Below are 20057 nucleotides of genomic sequence, written 5' to 3' on the forward strand. Positions count from 1 at the left end.
CTGGGAGGTGACACCTGAGTCCTGGCTGTCTGTGGGCTCCTTCACACCCGCTGCTCCTCTGTGGTCATCCTATCCTGTCTAGTTAACATTGTTGGCCCAGGATTAGCACCCTGCCCTCTGTTCAGATGACACAGTGATTGGTGGAGGGCTCTAGTGTTCGTGAAGCAATTACCCCTAACCCACAGCAGGGTGTGGACCATATGCATGCATGTATTCACGTGTATGACAGTAGTCTGTGAGAAAAATTAGCCAATTACCTCCCAGAGGTAATTACATTTAGGACAACTGAGAGTTACCGTCGGTAACAGGAATAATGTTCTATTGAGGAGAACGTCATCTGATGTAACGGTAATACATTATATATTGATTAATTCTGCCAGCAGATAAGCAGGAAATGTAGGAAATATACGGCAAAAGAAGTGGGACAAATACATTAGCCTAGCCTTAGCTTCTGTAGGCATTAAAAAATAAGCCTGCCGTTATTTTATGTTTTTGTTGTTGTTAAAATATTCCATCAAAAGATCAAAACCAACCATGCATTAGTCCTGTCACTGCATCACAACATATTTTTTCCACAACAGTTTTTTCCCCACTTTATTTCCATAGAGATCGTCTATTTGTTGTTTTGGGGAAGTTTTTTTTAGTCAAATCTGTAGCATCAGGCGAACAGGAGTCTGAATCAGAGTCTCCTCTGCTTTGTTGAGCAGCTTGGGGAGAGCGGAGAAAGTAAATGGCCCCACAGAGAGACAAACATATCATCTAACAGTGAAAACACAACTTTCAGTCGGACTTCAGATGGTGTGCATGCACGGTGTAATCATATGTGAACCTCTAGATTAATATTTATGAGCACAGGCTGGGTGTCCATTGTTTCCACGGGGTGACCAGCTGTGGGTCTGTTACACAGAAGGAGAGTCTCTCGTACTTCACACAGTAGACCCCCTTTGTCCTGGCCTGGGTCATTAAGACAGGACAGCCTGGGGACTGGCCCCCTGCTGTTTGGAGACCCCACACCCATCACACAACACATACCTCCAACTTCCAACTGCCATCTGGGTGCCTCTTGTTTGGACCACTCAGCACAAGTTCTGCTGTTGTGAAGTGAAAACCCTTAAATGTCGACAACCGTCACTCTCCTACTTAACTGTAACACTTCTATCTCGGTCTATCTCAGTTTACAGACCTGTCAGTCTGGTGATCCCGTTTATGACGAATAGTCTTGGATGACTGGGAGGATATTCCTTTTTCAGCCTTAATTGCCTGCCGGCTTTTAGCTCCATAGTTAATGCACAGACAAGAGAGTGGTATCGATCTTCTCATCTGACTCTTGGCAGGTAACGTGAATTAAGCGTTAATTTCCCAAAATGTCAAACTATTCCTTTAAGAGAACATAATGTCTGCCCATAAAGTCACTTGATTTGTGGGTGAGTCTCTTCAGAGAAATTAGCTGCCAAAGGGGTCTTAAAAGTTGATAAACTCAGGGTTGCAGAGTTGGTTGTGTGACAGTTAAAGATACTGTGTATTGATGATGTAGCACGAGGCTAAATGTGCGTTTATTGACCTGAAATGTTTGTGTGGTTTTAAGGCACTACTATGTTATTAACGGAATACTAAAGACCACATTTTGAGAAATACTATGATAATAATTTATTGGCTAGAGTTAGATAAGAACATTGATACCACTCTCATGTCTGTCTGCAGCTGGACCCAGCAGTCGGTTAGCTTAGCTTAGCATTAACAAAAGTTGTCTACCTGCACCTCTAACGCTCAAGACTTAACATGTTATATTTGTTCAATAATGATTTGTTTAATAATTAGAAAGCCTCATATTAACTTCAGATTATCTATGGGGTCGATTTTAGCACAGAAGAAGGACAACACATTTCGTCCCCCTTCACTTTCATTGGGAGCATGTTAGGAGGGGATCTTTTAATGGCCATTATGAACAGAAGGAATGATTACAGCAAGTAAAATCTGTGTCAATGTTCACGTGAGCATGTGAGTAAGTAGACTGACTTGAATAAAAGTGAACCTTTAGGTCTTCTCATGAACAGTGGCGGACTCAGGCTGTCTGAGGGGGCAGGGCCGAAAAAAAATGAATTAATAAATAAAAAGAAAGACTTGATGCCTTTATGATGAAACTGCTCCAAACCCTGGTTAGGATGTGACTTGTTATGTGATTTAAACTACTACACATCGGTAATAAAAACACACAGGGAACTTTTAACTATTTAACCATTTAGAGGCCAACTGAGCTCTAACTGCATTTTCCATTTTCTCCACAGGAAGGGCATCTTAGAGGGCCCTGCGTCACGTTTCATCCACTGGAAAGGCACTCCCCCCCCCCCCAAACATAGCCTCACTGGGTCACCGTGACACTGTTGTGGGCTACATATAAGGTATTTGACCAACGTGTGTGTCAGTCACTGAGTTAATTAAAGACAGTTACACTACTGACAATGGTGTATTCTGGTTATTCTCAATGACAACTCACCTTCAGGAAGAGTGAGGCAGAAACTCGTCAGGTGACTTTAAGGTATGGTAGGACTACAGGACGCACTCAAGCAAACGCACATTGACGACACATACTATTTAAATGTGTGTGTGTGTGTGTGTGTGAGCGCGCGTGCCTCGCTCCGCCCACTGAACAGCGCAGCGTCATCGCCGTTGAAAGACGAAGTCGGTCCTTATAACCGGCAGTCTCTTCAGCCGTCGGCGGAGAAGAAACAGAGACGAGTCACGGCGCAAAAACACGACGTTTAGCCGCCGGAAAAAAGGACGCATGGATTTATTAACTTTTCCGCGGGTGTTGGAGGGACTTTGAGCTGACGAGGACGGCTGGAAACAAGTGAGTTCACCCGGAGACTTCTGTTTTTTTTTGTCAGGACTTTACAGGAGTAACTAGCTAACGTTACATTCATATATAAGTAAGCTAACTGTTAACCTACCCGGTGAATTAGCTAACTTATAGCTGACATAGTGCACGAAAGTGTGTGAGACGAGACTTAGTAACGTTAAGACGTGTGTTTATGTGGTTGTAATGTGCTTTCACATGGAAGGTAACTCAGAAAAGTAAAGAGACCTCAACAATAAGTACAACATAAAACACCTATGGGGGAAAACACGATATGCTATTGCAATATTAAAGCATTATCCTGAATTAACCTATGGAAAGGCCTGAAACGAGTGGTGGGGCTTGACTAGTGGATCGATGGCAAGTTAATCAACAATTCTGGTGATCGATTAATCCTTTTTAAAGGCATAAATCAAGCCAAAATACATATTACAGACACTCACTTGTTCCAGCTTCCTTAATGTGGAGATTTGCAGCTTTTCTCTGTTATGTGTCGTTAAAATTAAATTGAATATATTTAAGGTGTTATATAAGGAGTTTGAAGTCATCGCCTTGGGCTCGTGGAAAGTTGTGGCAGGCATTTTCCCGATAGATATTTTTTTAGACTAAACAAGTGATCAATTTATGGTAAAACAGATGAATCATTAATGAAAATAATCATTAGTTGCCGCCCTGGTCAGTGTTAATGCACTCAGCGTTGACCACACTAAGTGCCAAGTGTCCCTGAAACCTTAGAAACACAAACACAAACAAATGAAATGTTTGTGGCTGAAAGCAGCCGAAGGTTAATTCAATATTTGAAGGAGATAATGGAGAGAATACATTCTGAATGGTGTTTTTGTCCGCCTGTTGGCTGTCTCTTATTTCTAGTAACCTAACAAACCTGGAAAACTTACTATTCTAGATCTAGTAGTCTACTCTTTTCTCATCTTCCTCTGTCTATCCTCTTCTCTCTCTCTCTGATGCCATATGTGCTGTCTAAGATAAAAGTTTTTAATCACATGAGCAACATTTTCCAGACTTGCTGCACAGATGTGTGTGTCAGCTCTGTAGCCCTGCTATGTTTAGACAGAAAAGTCCAAACCACACTTTGGATGAGTGGCCCTCATCCAGTCAGGGGTGAGTTTCTGTCTTGCTGGTAGATAAAAATGGGGCTAAATTATGACCAGGCAATGAACATTATGAAACAAATAAGCTTTACTTTCAGAAAGAACATAAGCTGTTTTTAACTAATGTAAATCCCTTTTTGGATTGATGATATATAAAATACCAACATTTGGAACAAAATGATTCACTTGTTTGATAGTTTGGCTTAATTTTCCTTCACAAATTTTAAACCATGGATATATTATCTTGAATTCATATGTTGTTGCATTTATAGCTTTCTGTTCTGCATGCCAGGTCGTAGTCATGATAATGACTCCATTGTTTTCCTGTGTCTCTCGGCTAACCTGTTTACTCTGCCTCTAGTACCTGCCCTGCCCTGTAAAAGTAGCCCCCAAGTAGCCCAATACAGAACAGTATGTACATTTCTATGTGTTTTAAATTACACGATTGTGTGTATTTGTGAGTGACTGCAAGAGAGACATTTATGGGAAGAGCATGTTTGGTGGTTGTGCTTTTTCAACATCCAATTTGTTGCTCATTTGCAGTATCAAGTTGCTATACCAGAGATAGAGGTGTTGGGTATCAGTCTTTTTCAATTTCATGATCCCAGAGCACAAACAATAACAACTGGTGCTGTAGTGTTTTTCTTCCATTTTAAATACAGAAAAGGTTAGTTTACATTGACCAAACAGTTTAACAGAGTCTCTTCGGTCATCTCAAAGACATTTTGCCATTCAGACACGACTAGCACTCTGCATAAATAGCCAAATTTAATAATTTTAAGTGCTTACTTTTTTTAGAAATTTACTGATGTTGTCTTCCAGCACAGGCACAAGCTCAAGTTTCCTGCTCAAGGACACTTTGACCGTCACAGGACGTGCATTCACCTGTTGATTAGATCAAAACCTGTGACCTTTTTACATACAGGACATTTTCTGTACTCGCTCTCATGTATTCATCTCACCTAATCCGTGCCACCTAATGTACCCCTCCACATTACTATTGCAGACATTCCTGATAGTGGCTGACTAACAGTTTCTTGGGATGTGGAGAGAAACAGGGATGAGTAATAAAAACCATCTACATAAGGCATAGTTTCTTCCTAGAACATTATGTTCAAGAACAGAAATGTCAAAATCAGATTGACTATTAATTTGCTAAATGGATTTGTTGAACAGCAGAAAACAGGTTGCTTTAGTTGACTGTTTGTTTTCAGCTTAAGGACTAAATCCTTTCTGGTGTATCACACAGTAGAGAGACTTCAATGTCGGTAAATTAAGTACTGCATTTTTGTTAAAAGGGTGCAGCGATTCCCTCTGATTTAAAGATCAGTCTCTCATTTCAAGGTCACTCATTTTAGCACATCCCAAATGGGAGATCTGAAGGTATCCAGGGATGCTGCTAATAATGGGGACATCCAATCAGGTCTGTACTGTAACCACATTGCCGTCATTCATGTTGACACAGAAATCTTTACTGTCCTGTTTAGAGAGTCTGTCACACAGCACTAGTTTGCAAAACATCCGACGTGACTATGACTATACGTCAGTAGTGCATGCAGTCGCTGAGCAAAGCTGCCATTAGTCAAGAAATTGAAAGTGAGCCACTTTGGTTTACTGAGAATTCAGCACATGTTGTGTAATAATTTCTACACGTGTTAAATACAGCTTTGGATGCTCATTTGACAGAGCAAGGCTCAAAGTTTTTCCCTTTCTTAGCGCTTTTGTGCTGAACACGTCCTGGACGCATCACCACACATGATGCACAAGGATGAAGCTGATATCTCTTCTTCTGAATACACGAAAGATAATAAACATGCAGCATACAGTATTTCCCAAGGTTATATAGCATGTGGCCCTAATTGTCATTTTCCAAGCATCAATGTTTGAGATTACACATACAATTTAAATGCCAAATATACCTTGATGATTATAAAAGTAACTGTTCAAAGAGCAGTATTCAGTATGGCAGCAGATATAGTACACAGAGGTCTCTAGTAATACTTAAGGATGTTTCCCAGCTTCCTGTGTTTTGCACCAAGAGGCTTTTTCATAATTTCATTCACACTCTCCTCGTCTTACCCAATCATTAACTTCTCTTCTGGCTAAAGTTTCTTCAGTTTTTCACCCATGGAGGGTACAGAAGTCAGGAGTGACAACTCTGATAGACGACACAAAACAAAACAGAAGTTCTTTAGTGACTTATCCATCCAAATTTCATCTAAACCTCAAAACAGAGCCAGGGTTGAAATGGCAGGTTTTGTTTTTGTTTTTTTATCACTAATAATGCCTATAAGGAGTCTAAACCCAACGTGTATTATCCTAAGTCAGCAGCAGCTGCTGCTATTTAAGTGCTTGGCTGCCACTGTTTTCAGAGATCCATTAAAACCAGCTTACAGGGATATAATGCTGCATGAACACAACTAGTCCATAATGTTAGTCATTTTGCTGACAGCAAATGGCAAATACATCAGTGGGTTTAAACTCTTTTATAGGCATTAATGGCGAGGGGAAAAAATACTGACGCCAGTATTGCCTATAATGGCCAGCGTACTCAGAGAGCCTTCATGTAAGTGGTGCCTTGCATGTATTCAGCACAATGAGCAAACTAAAGTCTCAAACAATTGTAAATAAGTGCATTCAGACTATGGTTGGGTGAACGAATTGGCATAAGATGATGTCCACTGTAGAGTTCTGGTTTTGCCGCTCCGATCCGATGCAGAAGCTTAAACCGGTTTGATTTTTTGCGAGACAGTTCACTCTGTAGGTTTTAATCGTCAGTTTTGCTCTACAACTAAAGACCAACCCCCTGATTTACGCACACCAGCACACTATGAGGTTAAAGTTTGTGTATGTTCATGCTAACTCGGAGTGTCAGTGATAAGCCTCTCTCCTATTTGCATATAAAAAGTCCCACTTGTTTGTGTTTTAGTGATTGTTTAACACCAGAGCAACAGCCTCGGTGTTGTTCAGTCTTTTTCCGGCACACTACCAGAATGAGTGGGAAGAATATGTACCTGGGCAGTAGAGTAGCTTGGGGAGTAGGAACATTTCATGAGGGGCACAGTGCGACACAAGTATGATAACAAGAAGTCACTCAGCACAGCAGCCTTCGAAGAAAATAATAACCATGTCAGAATTAGTCACATTTTCCACTGGAGGAACTGACCTGTAATTTAGCATGTAGCCGTTGTCACCGGTTCTGCTTTGGGGACACCTTCCGGGAATTACATTTCAGCACTGCCCAGGAAGTAATACTGAGTCCAACTTCTCTCAAAGTGTGTTTTTAATATATAGGTAATATTCTGATTCAGAATATCCAACGTGTTTTTTTCTTCGCCTTGTTATGCATTTGCCACGGTAAATTGTGTCATTTTTTTTAAAGCATAAATGCCAAAGAAAACATATTGCTTATGCCAGAGAGTAGGACATGTCAGTTCTCTGTTAGTAGATTGAAACCTTGTTTGCACCATCGTCTGCTTCCTCCCTCTCTGTCCAATACCTCCTTCCTGCCCTCAGTCCCTGAGGATGTGTAACATACTTATCTGTTTATAGTTCATAATCCAGAAGTAATGCTGTTCTCTGATGTTTGCACCGGAACCAATCAGACTTCCTTAACTTGCTCCCAGGTGGTTCTTCATTTATAGTGTTTGCAGGCTGCTTAAGGTTATTATCTTATTATAAGAGTTGTACAAAAGAGGCTTGAATATTGTAAGGTTATCCAAGACTCCATACTTACATATGCACACACTTAATGCACATGGAAAATTATAATCTAATTTATCTTAATGTGGTTTTGATCTTAAATGAGATTAAGTGCAGTTGCACAGTGGGATATACACTAGCTGCACCCTGTAGACACTTCAGTATCCTGTTTTGGTATGTGGTCGTGTGTGCAACTCATTGTGTCCCATGAAGAAGGGAAGTGTGCCCGATGAGATGGGTGTGGCTGAGTCACCACATGTTATGACATAATATTGTGAGGTGGTGAACATTGTGTACTGCGGTGCTAAAAAGCTAAACTTATCCAGCAGCCTTAACCTGTACACATTGACAATTATTTTAAGCAACTGCGAAATTATACGTTTTTTAAATCTTTCTCTCTGTTCGCTTGAAGTAAGTGCTTCATTTATGTAAATACGGGTTATCTGGGTAGTTGTCAAAATACTGCATCACTTAAACCACTTAATGAACTCAATGACATTATTGGTATCATTAGTAGCAATTTGCCATTTTCCACTGAATGTCTGAACAATCGCATCCACCACTGCTGCAGTGGTAAAATGAATAACTCCAGAAATTAGGCATTGTGGAACGTCGAGTAGGCTTTCTTTTTTACTCGTGCTAGATGCTTCATCATCCCAAAAAGCACACAGTAACACTGCATATACTTTAACATAACCTTTTAAGACTAGATGGCATTTTTTTTTACCACAATTGTGCCATTTATTAAATAAGTTTCACCACTAAATGTCTTAAACCAGCATTAATCAACATTTTCATAATATCAGTGGGTCAAATGACAATGAGTAATATGAAAACTCTGAGAATTATCACTCGAATCTGCAGCTCCCCTCAGCTCTACAGACCTGACGGAGCATCTTTCAGCTTATTGTTTTGGTTTCTGGCCTGCAGCTTTACTGTTTTGGTTCATTTTCACTGCTCTTATCAACCCCATCTGCAGTCACATAAAGCTTCTAACACCTGCCCAGCAGCAGACGTCAGACAGACAAAGTTAGCGCCTAGTTGGTGAATATAATAAGCATTTAGCAAAAAAATATATAGCCATATATATTTTGCACAGGAGCTACTTACGTTCTCCTGGTAGCCAGAAACACAACTCCAAATGAATGCTAATGTTGCTCCATATTTGCGAGATGTGAAAGTTGGCAACTCCTTCTAACAAGTTTGCCATATCAAAGTTATAATATGTCAGTGCTGTGTTCACAACCTGTTGCTCTGCACCCAAATGGTTTATCATGACTCGTATTATTAAATAATGCCACTGCATTCATGGATGTAATGCGGCTTCATAATGCCATTAACTGTAATCCTGAGTATTTGTTGTATATCACTACTCAACAGTTATTAATCTTGGAAACTATAATCATGACATTAAACAGAACATGATTATTTTCGCAGCCTGAAATATGTACGCACTGTCTTTGCTCATCAGGTCACACTGTGAGTCGTGTCAGGATTAAACTTGGCATGAAATGCATTAACAGAGCATTCACACGCACACGCATATCTTTAAGTTTAGATTACGTTGAGTGTGAGTGAACGAGTCACGCCATAAAGAGAGGTGACCTTTAGCATGCAGAGTCAGAGTGACAAGTATTTGTTGATAATTAGAAATTCCTTTCTATTTTAAGTGTGTGTGTGTGTGTGTGTGTGGCAGGATTATTGTCAGCAAGTTTCTCTTTATTCCGCCACCATTTTAGGAAGCATTGTTTTCGCTTTAAAGGACCGACGTTAATTTAGAATATTATCACTTTAACAAGATATTGAGAGAAAATAACAATTCAGCAGGCTGGCCTGGGTTGTTTTAGCTACACCATCCTTCTGGTTCATCATGTTGTAATCTGTCTCTCATGTGCTGAATGCTGCTGAAGTGTCACTGAGCAAGTTAGTCAGCTGTAGGCACACTGAGTCATCGCTAACCTGACCTTTTCTAAGAGACATATCCATCATTTAGAGGGTTATTGAACAACTTATGAGCTTGATAAAAGATACTGTATACTGAGGTTTTAAAGGTTCAACCAGACCCTGTTGTGTGCTGACTAAAAAGCGTAAAACCACCAGAACCAGTTTCAGAAGCCAAACAAGCCCACGTGTCTGTGACTAACTGTAAAGCTGAAGTGGGACCTTTAGCCCTTTGTGAATACTGTTGTTGACTGTCGATATTTGGTGGGCAGACTTCAGCTCAGACAGCACCTCTCTCAGTTGCAGCCCTCAGGCTATTTATGGTGCTCTCTCTTCGCACCATGTCGCTATTAGGCCCACAGTCCCTCTTGCCGTAACATCATCTTATATTCTTCTGACCTGGGTCAAGTAGTACTCAAAAATATCTCTTTGGTAGTTATAATCTAGAGGTGCAGAATGGACTGCCTGCAGCACAATGACGTTTTTTATATAGCACGATTCATACACAGAGGCAGTTCTTTTCATAATGCATGAAATAAGATATACAGCAATTGAAAAGTGAAAACAGAGATAAATAGAAATGACTTCTAGATGTAACATCAAGTGTTGGTGAAACAGAACAGCAAAACGTCTCATGTATTTCGGATTGGGGTGACAATAATCTTCTTTGATGAAAGATATGAATACTGATTCTGCTTTGTTTGTGTAACCAAAGATGCCTTTGTATATATTCATAGGCCGTTTGTAGGACATATTTATGCTGAGAGTATTTTAAGCCGTTGCATTTTTAGCATGACATGGGTGGCTGGTTTTCTCACGGAGGACGTCACATCGAACTCCACTGTGCAATTTAAGAAGTGGAACACGAGAGAAGTAGATCAAATAAAACATGGCTGAAAGATATCCCCCCCCTCATTTTATAATAGCGTCCAATAGCAGGGAGGAAAATGAAATTGGAACGTGTTGCAATTCAGGGCCACGTCTTGATGCCAACCCCTTGATAGTTAAGACTATTTGTCAGGTGGAAGCTCCCACGGGTAAATAGTTAAACCAAAATGTTTTACCTTTATGTTCAGCGACCAAAACATTTAATTTGAACTGTGGACCTGTCTTTATCATTTGTTCCTCCTTTTCTTGTGCTAGTCTGGTTGGTCAGATATCCTTCTATCTTCATTCTAACCCCCTCTGTCAGTTTAGAGTTGAACTTTGTCCAGAGACCTGATGTGGCCTCAGTGGTGGACACTTGTCTGCTGTGCCGTCTCCGTATCTGCTATCTCACACACACACTCACTATCACTGTTAGTCTCAAAACCCACGCACATAAAAACCAGGCACGTGCACATGATACGAGCATACAGAACAGTATCCGCGAGCAGAAAAGCATCCTTGTGAGTGTGCATTTCTGCTCTGCATGTTTAAACGCGTTCTCGTCCATCAAGTTGACTTTTTAGACTTTGGAGGCAGGGATGGAATAGACGGTGGCTGATGTCTCCCCTCCTTGTGATTGGTCACTTTCAACACCCACATTAACATTAATCTGTTCAAAGTGTGCATGCAAATGGGATGTAGTTTCATGTTTTTGTAGTCTCTCTAGTTTGTAGCACCACTTGTCAGGCTAGGTTATAATTTAGTGTAAGACTTACTTGATGGCCTGTCTTCGACTGAGTCAGTGATCAAACTCAACAACCAATCGGAGGCCATGGTCAGCACTCAAAGTGACCAATCAAAGGAGGGGAGCACTAACCACAAACTCCACACACCTTTTAAACGCCTTTTTTACACGCCTCTTTGTGTCTGGAAATGATTGAAACACTCATTCTGAGTCCTGGCTGACAGGAAAGCAGTTTGTACTAATCCATGCAGCTTCATTGGTTGTGTTCTCAGCTGGGAATATAAGTGACAGTTAACATGAACCTTGAACCTGAGTATTATTTCCAGTTAAGAATTGCTGTGTGTACCTGATGCTTTATGCTTTTATCCTCAGCAGCGGCAGCGTGACAACCCAGAAATCATTTCAGATGTCAGGAAACCTCATGCTCCTTTGACATTTACTTTTAATTACTTATGGCAGGTAGTGATGGAGGTGGTGTAGAAAGATTGCAACATGATTAGTCGTTATTAGTTATATTTGGGAGTTTAAACAATCTGATGAAAATATATCAGCTGTCAAACAACAATCTTTATTGATTCCTTTTTAGATTTTTTTTTTGTGCTAAGCGGAGCAAATACACCCTGCTATAAGCAAATATCGGCCAGTATAAACATCTGGCTCTAGTCTGACTATGAACTATTTTGATGGTGTTTTGACGTGTGTTTCTTATTTTGCTTGGATGGGTATATTCTGAATTAAGTGAATATAAGTGACCGACAGTGTGCAGGATCATTTGGTTCCTTCAAGCACTAACATTAAAAAGTATTAAAACAAAGGGATAGAGCTACAACCACTATGTTAGAAAGATCCCTGTGGCATTTAATTGTCATTTAAAATTGAGAAATGCAAGCCAGGAGTTAAAGGTGGAAAGTTTCTGAACAAGACAAACAGACCTTTCTTTTGTAAAGAGTGAAATTTAGATTACACAGGTCATATTTAGATTAGAGTCAGTGAGTGCATTCAGAAACTAGAGACATTCCATTGTTGATTAACTCTTCTGCTCATTCATCTTTTGGGTGCTGAATAATCTTTAAGTGAATATTTCAGGCAGTTTGTACTAACGCCATGCAGACAGAGGTGATATGTCATCGTTACCTGCTGACCCCTCATATCTAACCAGCAGGACCGGTGGCTTAATGATTAACAAAACCCAGTCGTGTGTATAAAGGGAGCTTTCCACATCACCGTCTTTGGCAAAAGCTAAAGATTATAGTTGTTATAGCTGTTTTTCATTCATCAATGTGTTGCCACCCTCACTGATTTTTCCACCAAAGACAAATTGTAGAGTTATTTGGTGCTTTAGTGTTGATTGCTGATCCTGCTTGTTTCACAAACCTCCTGTTGGTGTTATTAATCATTACTGTTTTACAGTCTTTTGGTAGCAGTCAATAATATGGCAAACATACAAAGGGGATATTTATACTTGGTTTGCATTCAGGCTTAAAATACATGCTTTACATGGGGAGTTTACCAGCATGGTGTGTACCCTGCTAATGTTTTTTCCATCTGTATTTGGCTTCCACCCTGTTTACACTTGGCATTAAAATGCACCTCGTTTTTATTCGATCACAAGTGGGCAGTTTAGAAAAATAGTTGGCTCTCCAAACAACTCGGAAAAAGGCTGAAATGGCCATTTGTAGTTGATGCCTATTTTTGATGTGCAAACAACTCTTACCTGGATATAGACACAATCTAGATAGATCTGGATGCCAGGCACAAGGATTGAACAGGAATAGTAGCATTATCTGCTATTTGCACACTTCCAAGTAACAGGGACAGTGTTCTGGACATGTTTCACAGAAAATGGCAGAGAATCATGTTGCCGTGTTGAACATTGAGACCCCTCAACTCCCTGATGGATGTGAAGCACAGCAGATGTGCATGCAGCAGCATGCCTCCATGAGTAAGAGAAGCTCAAACATTAAAAAAACTCTAAGCCTGAGGAGGGAAAATGACATGGGTGCGTACAAATGTCTGTAAACTAATGAAAATCCCTGAAAACAGCTATTAGAGCAGCCGCTGGTATCTGTGGTGTGAAGGACATATGTGACTCGGTGTCTTTTTCCAACAGTGAAGCAGTGAGAGTGGTCTGCATTGTATACTGTATGTTGGGTCAGGGTCTGCTTTGTGTCTTCAATGTTACCCCTGTGCAAAACATGAGGTCTTGTTGTCTTTATTCCACCTGTGCCTGTATATGCTTATCTGTCAGTCAGGACATTTAAATGCACTTATGTAACCAAGTTCCAGTCAGGATTCTGCAGTAATCTTATTTCTTCAACATCATGTAAATTAGACTATATGAAACTGTCTCAGCTCTGCTTCCTCCTCTATCTTCTGTATTTCAGTACATTTGGACATCTGTTGTGTGTGAGTGGGAAGTCATGATTTGGGAGGTATATGGATGTGATGATTTCAATGGAGACACATGCATTAAATGCGATCTGATATAAAGAGACTCTTGATTTGTCCTTCTGTTCTCTGTTCTTCAGTGCTGCTTTCTCTCCCTTTGTTCACCTTTGTTGGCTTTGAAAAGAAAAGGTAATGGAGCAGCTGCTTTTCAGCATGTGTTTAACAACAGACTGGTTTTTGGAGCTCCTCATATCATTGATATTTGTTTAGTAATTCTCCTCAGGCTAAGTTCCTAACAGCTGTTGACACACTGGTTGTTTCATATCGGTCGTTTTCAGGTTCAACCCTCCTACACTCCCCTCCCTCTCACCTTCCTCCCTTCCTGATCCTTTCCCCCCATTGGTTGCTGTTCCCCCAGAGGGCGGAGCTAAGTATGGGGTAAGAGAGCTGAGAGGAGACGACGCCAAGACGACACAAGCTGAGGAGGCCCTCTAACCTGCACAGGTAAGCTCGCACAATGTGCACTCACACCCTCAGAAACACCTTTCTAGTCTGCAATGTTTTTTTGGAATTAATGTATGTCCCTGCATTCAGTTAGTGTTACTTAATTTCATCTTGTGTCAACCATTGCCTGACTCCATGATGAGGTATTTAGATTTGTCCAAACACAAGCTTGAAACTCATTTAGATCGGCTTAATCTCAGCGACACACACACAAAGACACACATCCTTTTTAACCTGCTCCTGCCATTGTTTTCTGCAGTCTCACACCCATCCCCCACACAGGGGAGACTCCTCACCTCACTAAACCTTTTTATCAGGTGGAAAACTCGATGGTCAAACACAGCCTGGCATTGTCCAGTAGATTACTGCCAGATGTAATCAGTGTGCCACAGACCTGCTTTCAGTGCCGATCAATGAAACTGAAAACGGCATCAAAGTCCATCTGGCCTGCTGTTGTTTCCAGGATCTAACACACACTGTTGTAAATTGTTAAAAAAAAAAAAAAAAAATGTTTGTTATGGGCCCAACAGATAGCTAAAACACCAACCAGGCACCAAAGGGTTTATTAATGTTTTAGTACTGTTCTATGTTTGGATAATATGTAAAAGATTAACCTCAAAATATCATCTGGTGATTCATTTTAAAGATCAGTTTATTGGGTTTAAAAAATAAGGCGAACTAAGTAAGACTTGTTAACTTCAGTTTGAATTTATTTTGTTGGCAAAGATTACATACATGTAGATTACAAACACCTATTGTGCAAGCAAGCGTTGCTTAAAACAATGTGAGAAAGGTCATCTCTCCCTTGTAGAAGTTTAGTTTATTTGCCCATACATATAAAAAAGACTAAGAATTTAAAAAATAAGTTTGAGTGTTGTGCAGGAGAGGTTAGAAGCCAAAAGTAGTTGATGAAGATACAGGTGTATGCTCTGCATCTTAATCTGTTCTTATGTATATGCATCCAAAGAAAGTCTTGATTGGTTTTTGCAAAGTTTGCGCAAAGACAACCAAGAGTATAAACCACAGCAGCAACAAAACGGAAAGATGGAGTTTGCGTTTGAATATTGGAGGGAAAACACCACAGGCTGATGCAGGTAGGTGTGTGTTTAGCCTCACGCTACTTATGGTTAATTAGATGTCCGGAAGCTGTGGTCTTGTCAACATGTTGTTCAGCTTCCTTCTTTAGAATCTCCCCCTCCCTTCCCCTCACCCACTCATTTCCCAGAAGTCTCCTTGTTTGTATGGAGATGGCAGAGGACAGGAAAGCTTAATTATCCATGAGAAAAAGAGACAAAGGAGGGGGTCCGAAGAGAAAAGGCTATGTCTGTGCTTGTCCTTGTTAGTAATATAACACTGATATACCTTCAGGATTATGTATCATCATCCTGTGGGGATGTGACTTGCCTTTCTCTCTGTTTTCCCTTAAATATGAGCAAAATTCAAGAGAAAGGAGGAAAGAGAACGAGGAGAAGCACAGAAGACAGGTCGAGGGGAAAAAAGGGGGTAAACAAGGGATATGGAGTAGGAAAGAGAGCAAACGGGCACAGCAGGGCAGAGTTGTTGCTAGGATGCCGAGAGAGCAACATGATACAGAGGCCGGAAGGATACAGGCAGTGGTGCAGAGGAAGATAAACCAACTGAAGCACGAGTCAGTTATGGATTTTAACTTGTTAGGTAGAGTTTGCTCATCTATTGAGTTTTATTCATATCTATAACAAGTATCAAAGAGCAAAAACGTTAATGGAAATTAATTTCCTTGTTTCTCTTTGTCTGTCTTCCACAACATTTGTAGCTCTATCATGCTGCGTTTCTCTTTACTTCTGGACCTCTCTCTATCTCTCCTGTTTGTATCATGATAATAATCAGTCAGGCATTTCCAATGTCGGTCAATCAGTTGATCCATCTCCACGACAATTATTCGATTAATTGATTTGAAAGATAACTAATCACCAACTATTTTCATAATGGATTGTGTGCCATTTTTCAAGCAAAAATGCCAAATATTTGAAAAAGGAGGATTTGCGGCCTGTTTTTAATCATATATGATAAATGAAATATTTTTTGGTTTTGAACAGTTGGATTTAAGGACATCACGTTTGTCTCTGGGAAGTTGTGATGGCCATTTTACTAATCACATTTCCATCGGTCTCAGCTGTACTTTGTGATTAGTTCTAATTAGCAAATGTTAGCATGCGGAACCAAGATGGTGAACATGGTAATCATACCTGCTAAATGATGTTAGCATTTAGCTCAAAGTATTGCTCACAGAGCTGCTCTTTTTGCTTTTTTTCTGGACTGAAAGGGACAAGGCGGAAAAAGATTTACTGCCCCCAAATGACCATAATATCTCCCAGATGCTGGGACATTTGGCTTCCAGAGCTCACCCTCTGGCTTGTTGGCTCAGTTTGGAGCAAAAGCTGCATGTTTACTGTCATTTGTTATATATTTATAACATCATCCATGCATCAGTTTGTTTTATTGGTTTAAAAGTGCTGTTTCCTGTCACCTCTCTACTGCCACATATCAAAATAATGGCGGAAGATGTCCAAAGAATATAAGTAATACTAATAATCGTGGATAACAAAACATTCAGTGTTTTCTGATCATCTGGCCTGAACCTACAGTGGCTCGAGCAGATGTATAGTGGATGTGGCTGCTTGGCTGGCGAGCACAGAAAGGAGGAAGTAACGGGGAACGAGAGGCCCAGAAAGTGAGGGAAAGAAGGCAGAATACAGAGGAGAAACGAAAGTGAGACATGGCAAAGGGAATGTTATCAGCGAGGATGTGTGAGCCTGCCAAAGCAGAAACCTGAGGCAGACTCAAACCTCTTGAAAGGCTGTATTGTCAGTTCGTTCGAACCCATTACTCCAATGTTGTCCTCGTTTCTTTTTATTTTTTGTTTAATTGATGGTGAAAAATCCAAGGGGGAAAATACATCTTCAGTTCTATTGAATTGTCATCTGCCATAATATTGTTTCAACTAAGTAGCATGTCATCATCAGCTAACTAAAGACGCATAGCATTATGCTGCAGTTATAGCACAATGGCTGTGGTTCCAGACTAGCTAGCTTTGTTGCAGGATAATCTTACAACATGACCTCAGGTGAACCTTTTTTATGGTGGATAATTGTCTAATTGTTTTATTGTATTTAGTTTGGACTGTAGCCTGAACCTCCAGTTCATACATGCATGCATGCAGCTTAATGATTGTGATAACAGCCTGTCTTGTCAGTGCACACACCCCTGTGCATGAACACACACACCCTGCTGGGTAACCTGAATGACATCTGTGGGTTGCTGATTTGCAGAGTTTGCAGGGTTTGCAGAATTAATTATTTTCTGAGTGAAAACAATCACATACCCGTAAGATTTAGTTTGGATAGCAGGGCAGCAATAGCTGATTTGTCATTTTTACTTGTGGTTAACAAGTTTAAGCCCTGTTGGCAAACATCACCCTGCTGAAGTGTGTTTAAGAGAGACACTAGCTCTTGTTTTGCATAATATCTGAGCGCTAACCACTGATGCGATTTTACAGAACAAAAGACATGGATGGAAGACCGAGACATCCTGAAGGCAAACATCAGATAGGGACTTAACTGATTACAGTCAATAGAAAGCCCCAAGATTCATTGTGAGGATAATGCATTACATCCGAGGTTGTTTTTTATTACCCACTGAATCACTGTCAGTTCCTGTAATGCAGTTCAGTAGCTGAACCTGACCTCTGACATCCCTATTCAGAGCAGCAAGCAGACATGGAGCCTTACAGGGATCAATGAAGTAACAGTACTACTAATGTCCCTATGCACTTAAAAACACGGATTACTATCTTGTGTTCCCTGAAATGGAAAGCACAAATTAGATTCCATCAGGACTTCTTGTCAAGACTGACCAAGCTCTTCGCACAAAAGATCTATTAGACAGATTTTCTACAGTAGTTAATTTGATTGTAAGCCATCACTGTGACTGGCAGGGTTGTTGAAATTCCAATTTGGTTAAAAGTTACAGAATTGTCAAAGTGACTATTTGTTAATGCTGGAATCAACTTCTCATGTACTTTTTAAATGACAAAAAAAAACAGAAGCAACGCTGCAATTATTGTTTAACAAAAACAAACTTTATTTATTTTTCTCTGCGTCTGCTCAGGTGGTGACGGGTGGAGGACACTGTCATGGCGCTGCTGCGGAGGAAGTTGAAGCTAGTGGTGACAGTGACGATGGTCAACCTCTTCATCTTCATCCTCATCTCCCGACAGAGCAACCAAGACAAAAACGGGAGTCACAAGGTCCACATCCCCTCCAAACCCTTCTGGACCAAACTGGTTCCCAGCTTGGCTTACTGGAACCGCCAGCAGCAGATCTTGGACCTTCAGAACAATCCCATCCTGACCGCTAACTACAGTGCCACAGACATGCCCGATTGGCTCAACGACACCAGTTTGACCTCTGACCCCTGCCGGCCTAACCTCAAGGTTACCACTCAGGTGAAAGACTACAACTCCCTGCCACACCGCTTCAAGGACTTCCTGCTTTACATGCATTGCCGCTCCTACCCGATCATGGTGGACCAGCCTGATATCTGTAAGGAGCCGCCGTTCTTGCTCTTGGCTGTCAAATCCCTGGCACCGCACTTCGACCGCCGCCAGGCCATCCGTCAGTCCTGGGGACGGGCGGGTGTTATAGCCAATCAGACGGTGGTTACTATCTTCCTTCTTGGCAACGCCACAGCTGGGGACCACCACCCGGATCTGTCCGAGATGCTGCAATATGAGAGCATCCGCCATAAAGACATCATCCAGTGGGATTACCGGGATTCATTCTTCAACTTGACTGTCAAAGAAGTTCTGTTCCTGGAATGGATCCAGACTCGTTGCGCCGGTGCTCGCTTCATCTTCAAAGGCGACGACGACGTCTTTGTTAACACCTACCGCATCCTGGACTTCCTCAAGGGCCTCTCGGAGCCCAAAGCCAGGGACCTGTTCGTGGGTGATGTGATCACCAATGCGGGGCCACACCGAGACAAGAAGGTGAAGTACTTCATCCCAGAGAGCATGTACATCGGGACGTACCCTCCATATGCAGGAGGGGGCGGGTACCTTTACTCTGGTGACATCGCTGCTCGTCTGCACAATGTGTCACAACATGTAGCGCTCTACCCGATAGATGACGTCTACACGGGTATGTGTCTTAGGAAGCTAGGGCTGGCCCCCGAAAAGCACAAAGGCTTCAGGACCTTTAACATAGAGGAGAAGTACAGGTCAAACCCCTGCGCCTACAAGAGTTTAATGCTCGTTCACCCGAGGACCCCACAGGAGATGATCCAAATCTGGGCCTGGCTCAGCAGTCCCGACCTGAACTGCCAGTGATTGCTCCGCAGCAGGCAGCTTGGGACTGACTGACAAGAAGACATTTTGAGGTTGTTCCCAAAAGGTCAAAGTGACAAATATTTTATTTTGAACAGGGTCATGACTTAAAAGTTGGCAGCTTTAAGTTAAGATTTTATTATAAGGGTCACTTGGAGCCTCAGCTTGGAGCAATTGATGCATTGTGCCTCTAAAAATGAGGAAGGATGCCGGACTTTTTTTCAAAATGGCCACCATAGTATTTTGACTTGATGTCAGACTTCCATAGACAAGCTAACTCTGCTTTACTGTTCATACGAGCTTCACCCAAAGTGACTGTGTCTTTCTTTTGCGTGCACATATTTATATCACAACTATTTATATGGCCTTTATAATGCTTTAACACTGTGTGTCAGCTCCACGATGGAGCGTCTCAATGCTGTATTATATACCTAAGGAGACTTAAGAACTGGGATGTGTCCACCTGGGATTGTCTTTGTTGTTTGGTCAAGGGAAAAGACACTGTGTCAGCTGGACACTGATGAAAAAAACGATCACAGCACTCTTGAGTGTCTAAACATTTCAAACATAAGTAAAAGGGTGAAG

General features: G+C 41.2%; 1 protein-coding gene across 1 annotated transcript; it reads left to right on the forward strand.

Moving 5' to 3' along the window:
- Window positions 1-2715: 2715 nt before the first annotated feature.
- Window positions 2716-19475, forward strand: b3gnt2b (UDP-GlcNAc:betaGal beta-1,3-N-acetylglucosaminyltransferase 2b). Its single transcript, XM_070916155.1, has 3 exons — window positions 2716-2848; window positions 13945-14110; window positions 18257-19475. The coding sequence occupies exon 3, from the start codon at window positions 18282-18284 to the stop codon at window positions 19473-19475; it is 1194 nt and encodes a 397-aa protein (XP_070772256.1). The 5' UTR covers window positions 2716-2848; window positions 13945-14110; window positions 18257-18281.
- Window positions 19476-20057: the final 582 nt, after the last annotated feature.

The sequence above is a fragment of the Enoplosus armatus genome, chromosome 12 (genome assembly GCF_043641665.1).
Source record: "Enoplosus armatus isolate fEnoArm2 chromosome 12, fEnoArm2.hap1, whole genome shotgun sequence".
NCBI lineage: Eukaryota > Metazoa > Chordata > Actinopteri > Centrarchiformes > Enoplosidae > Enoplosus > Enoplosus armatus.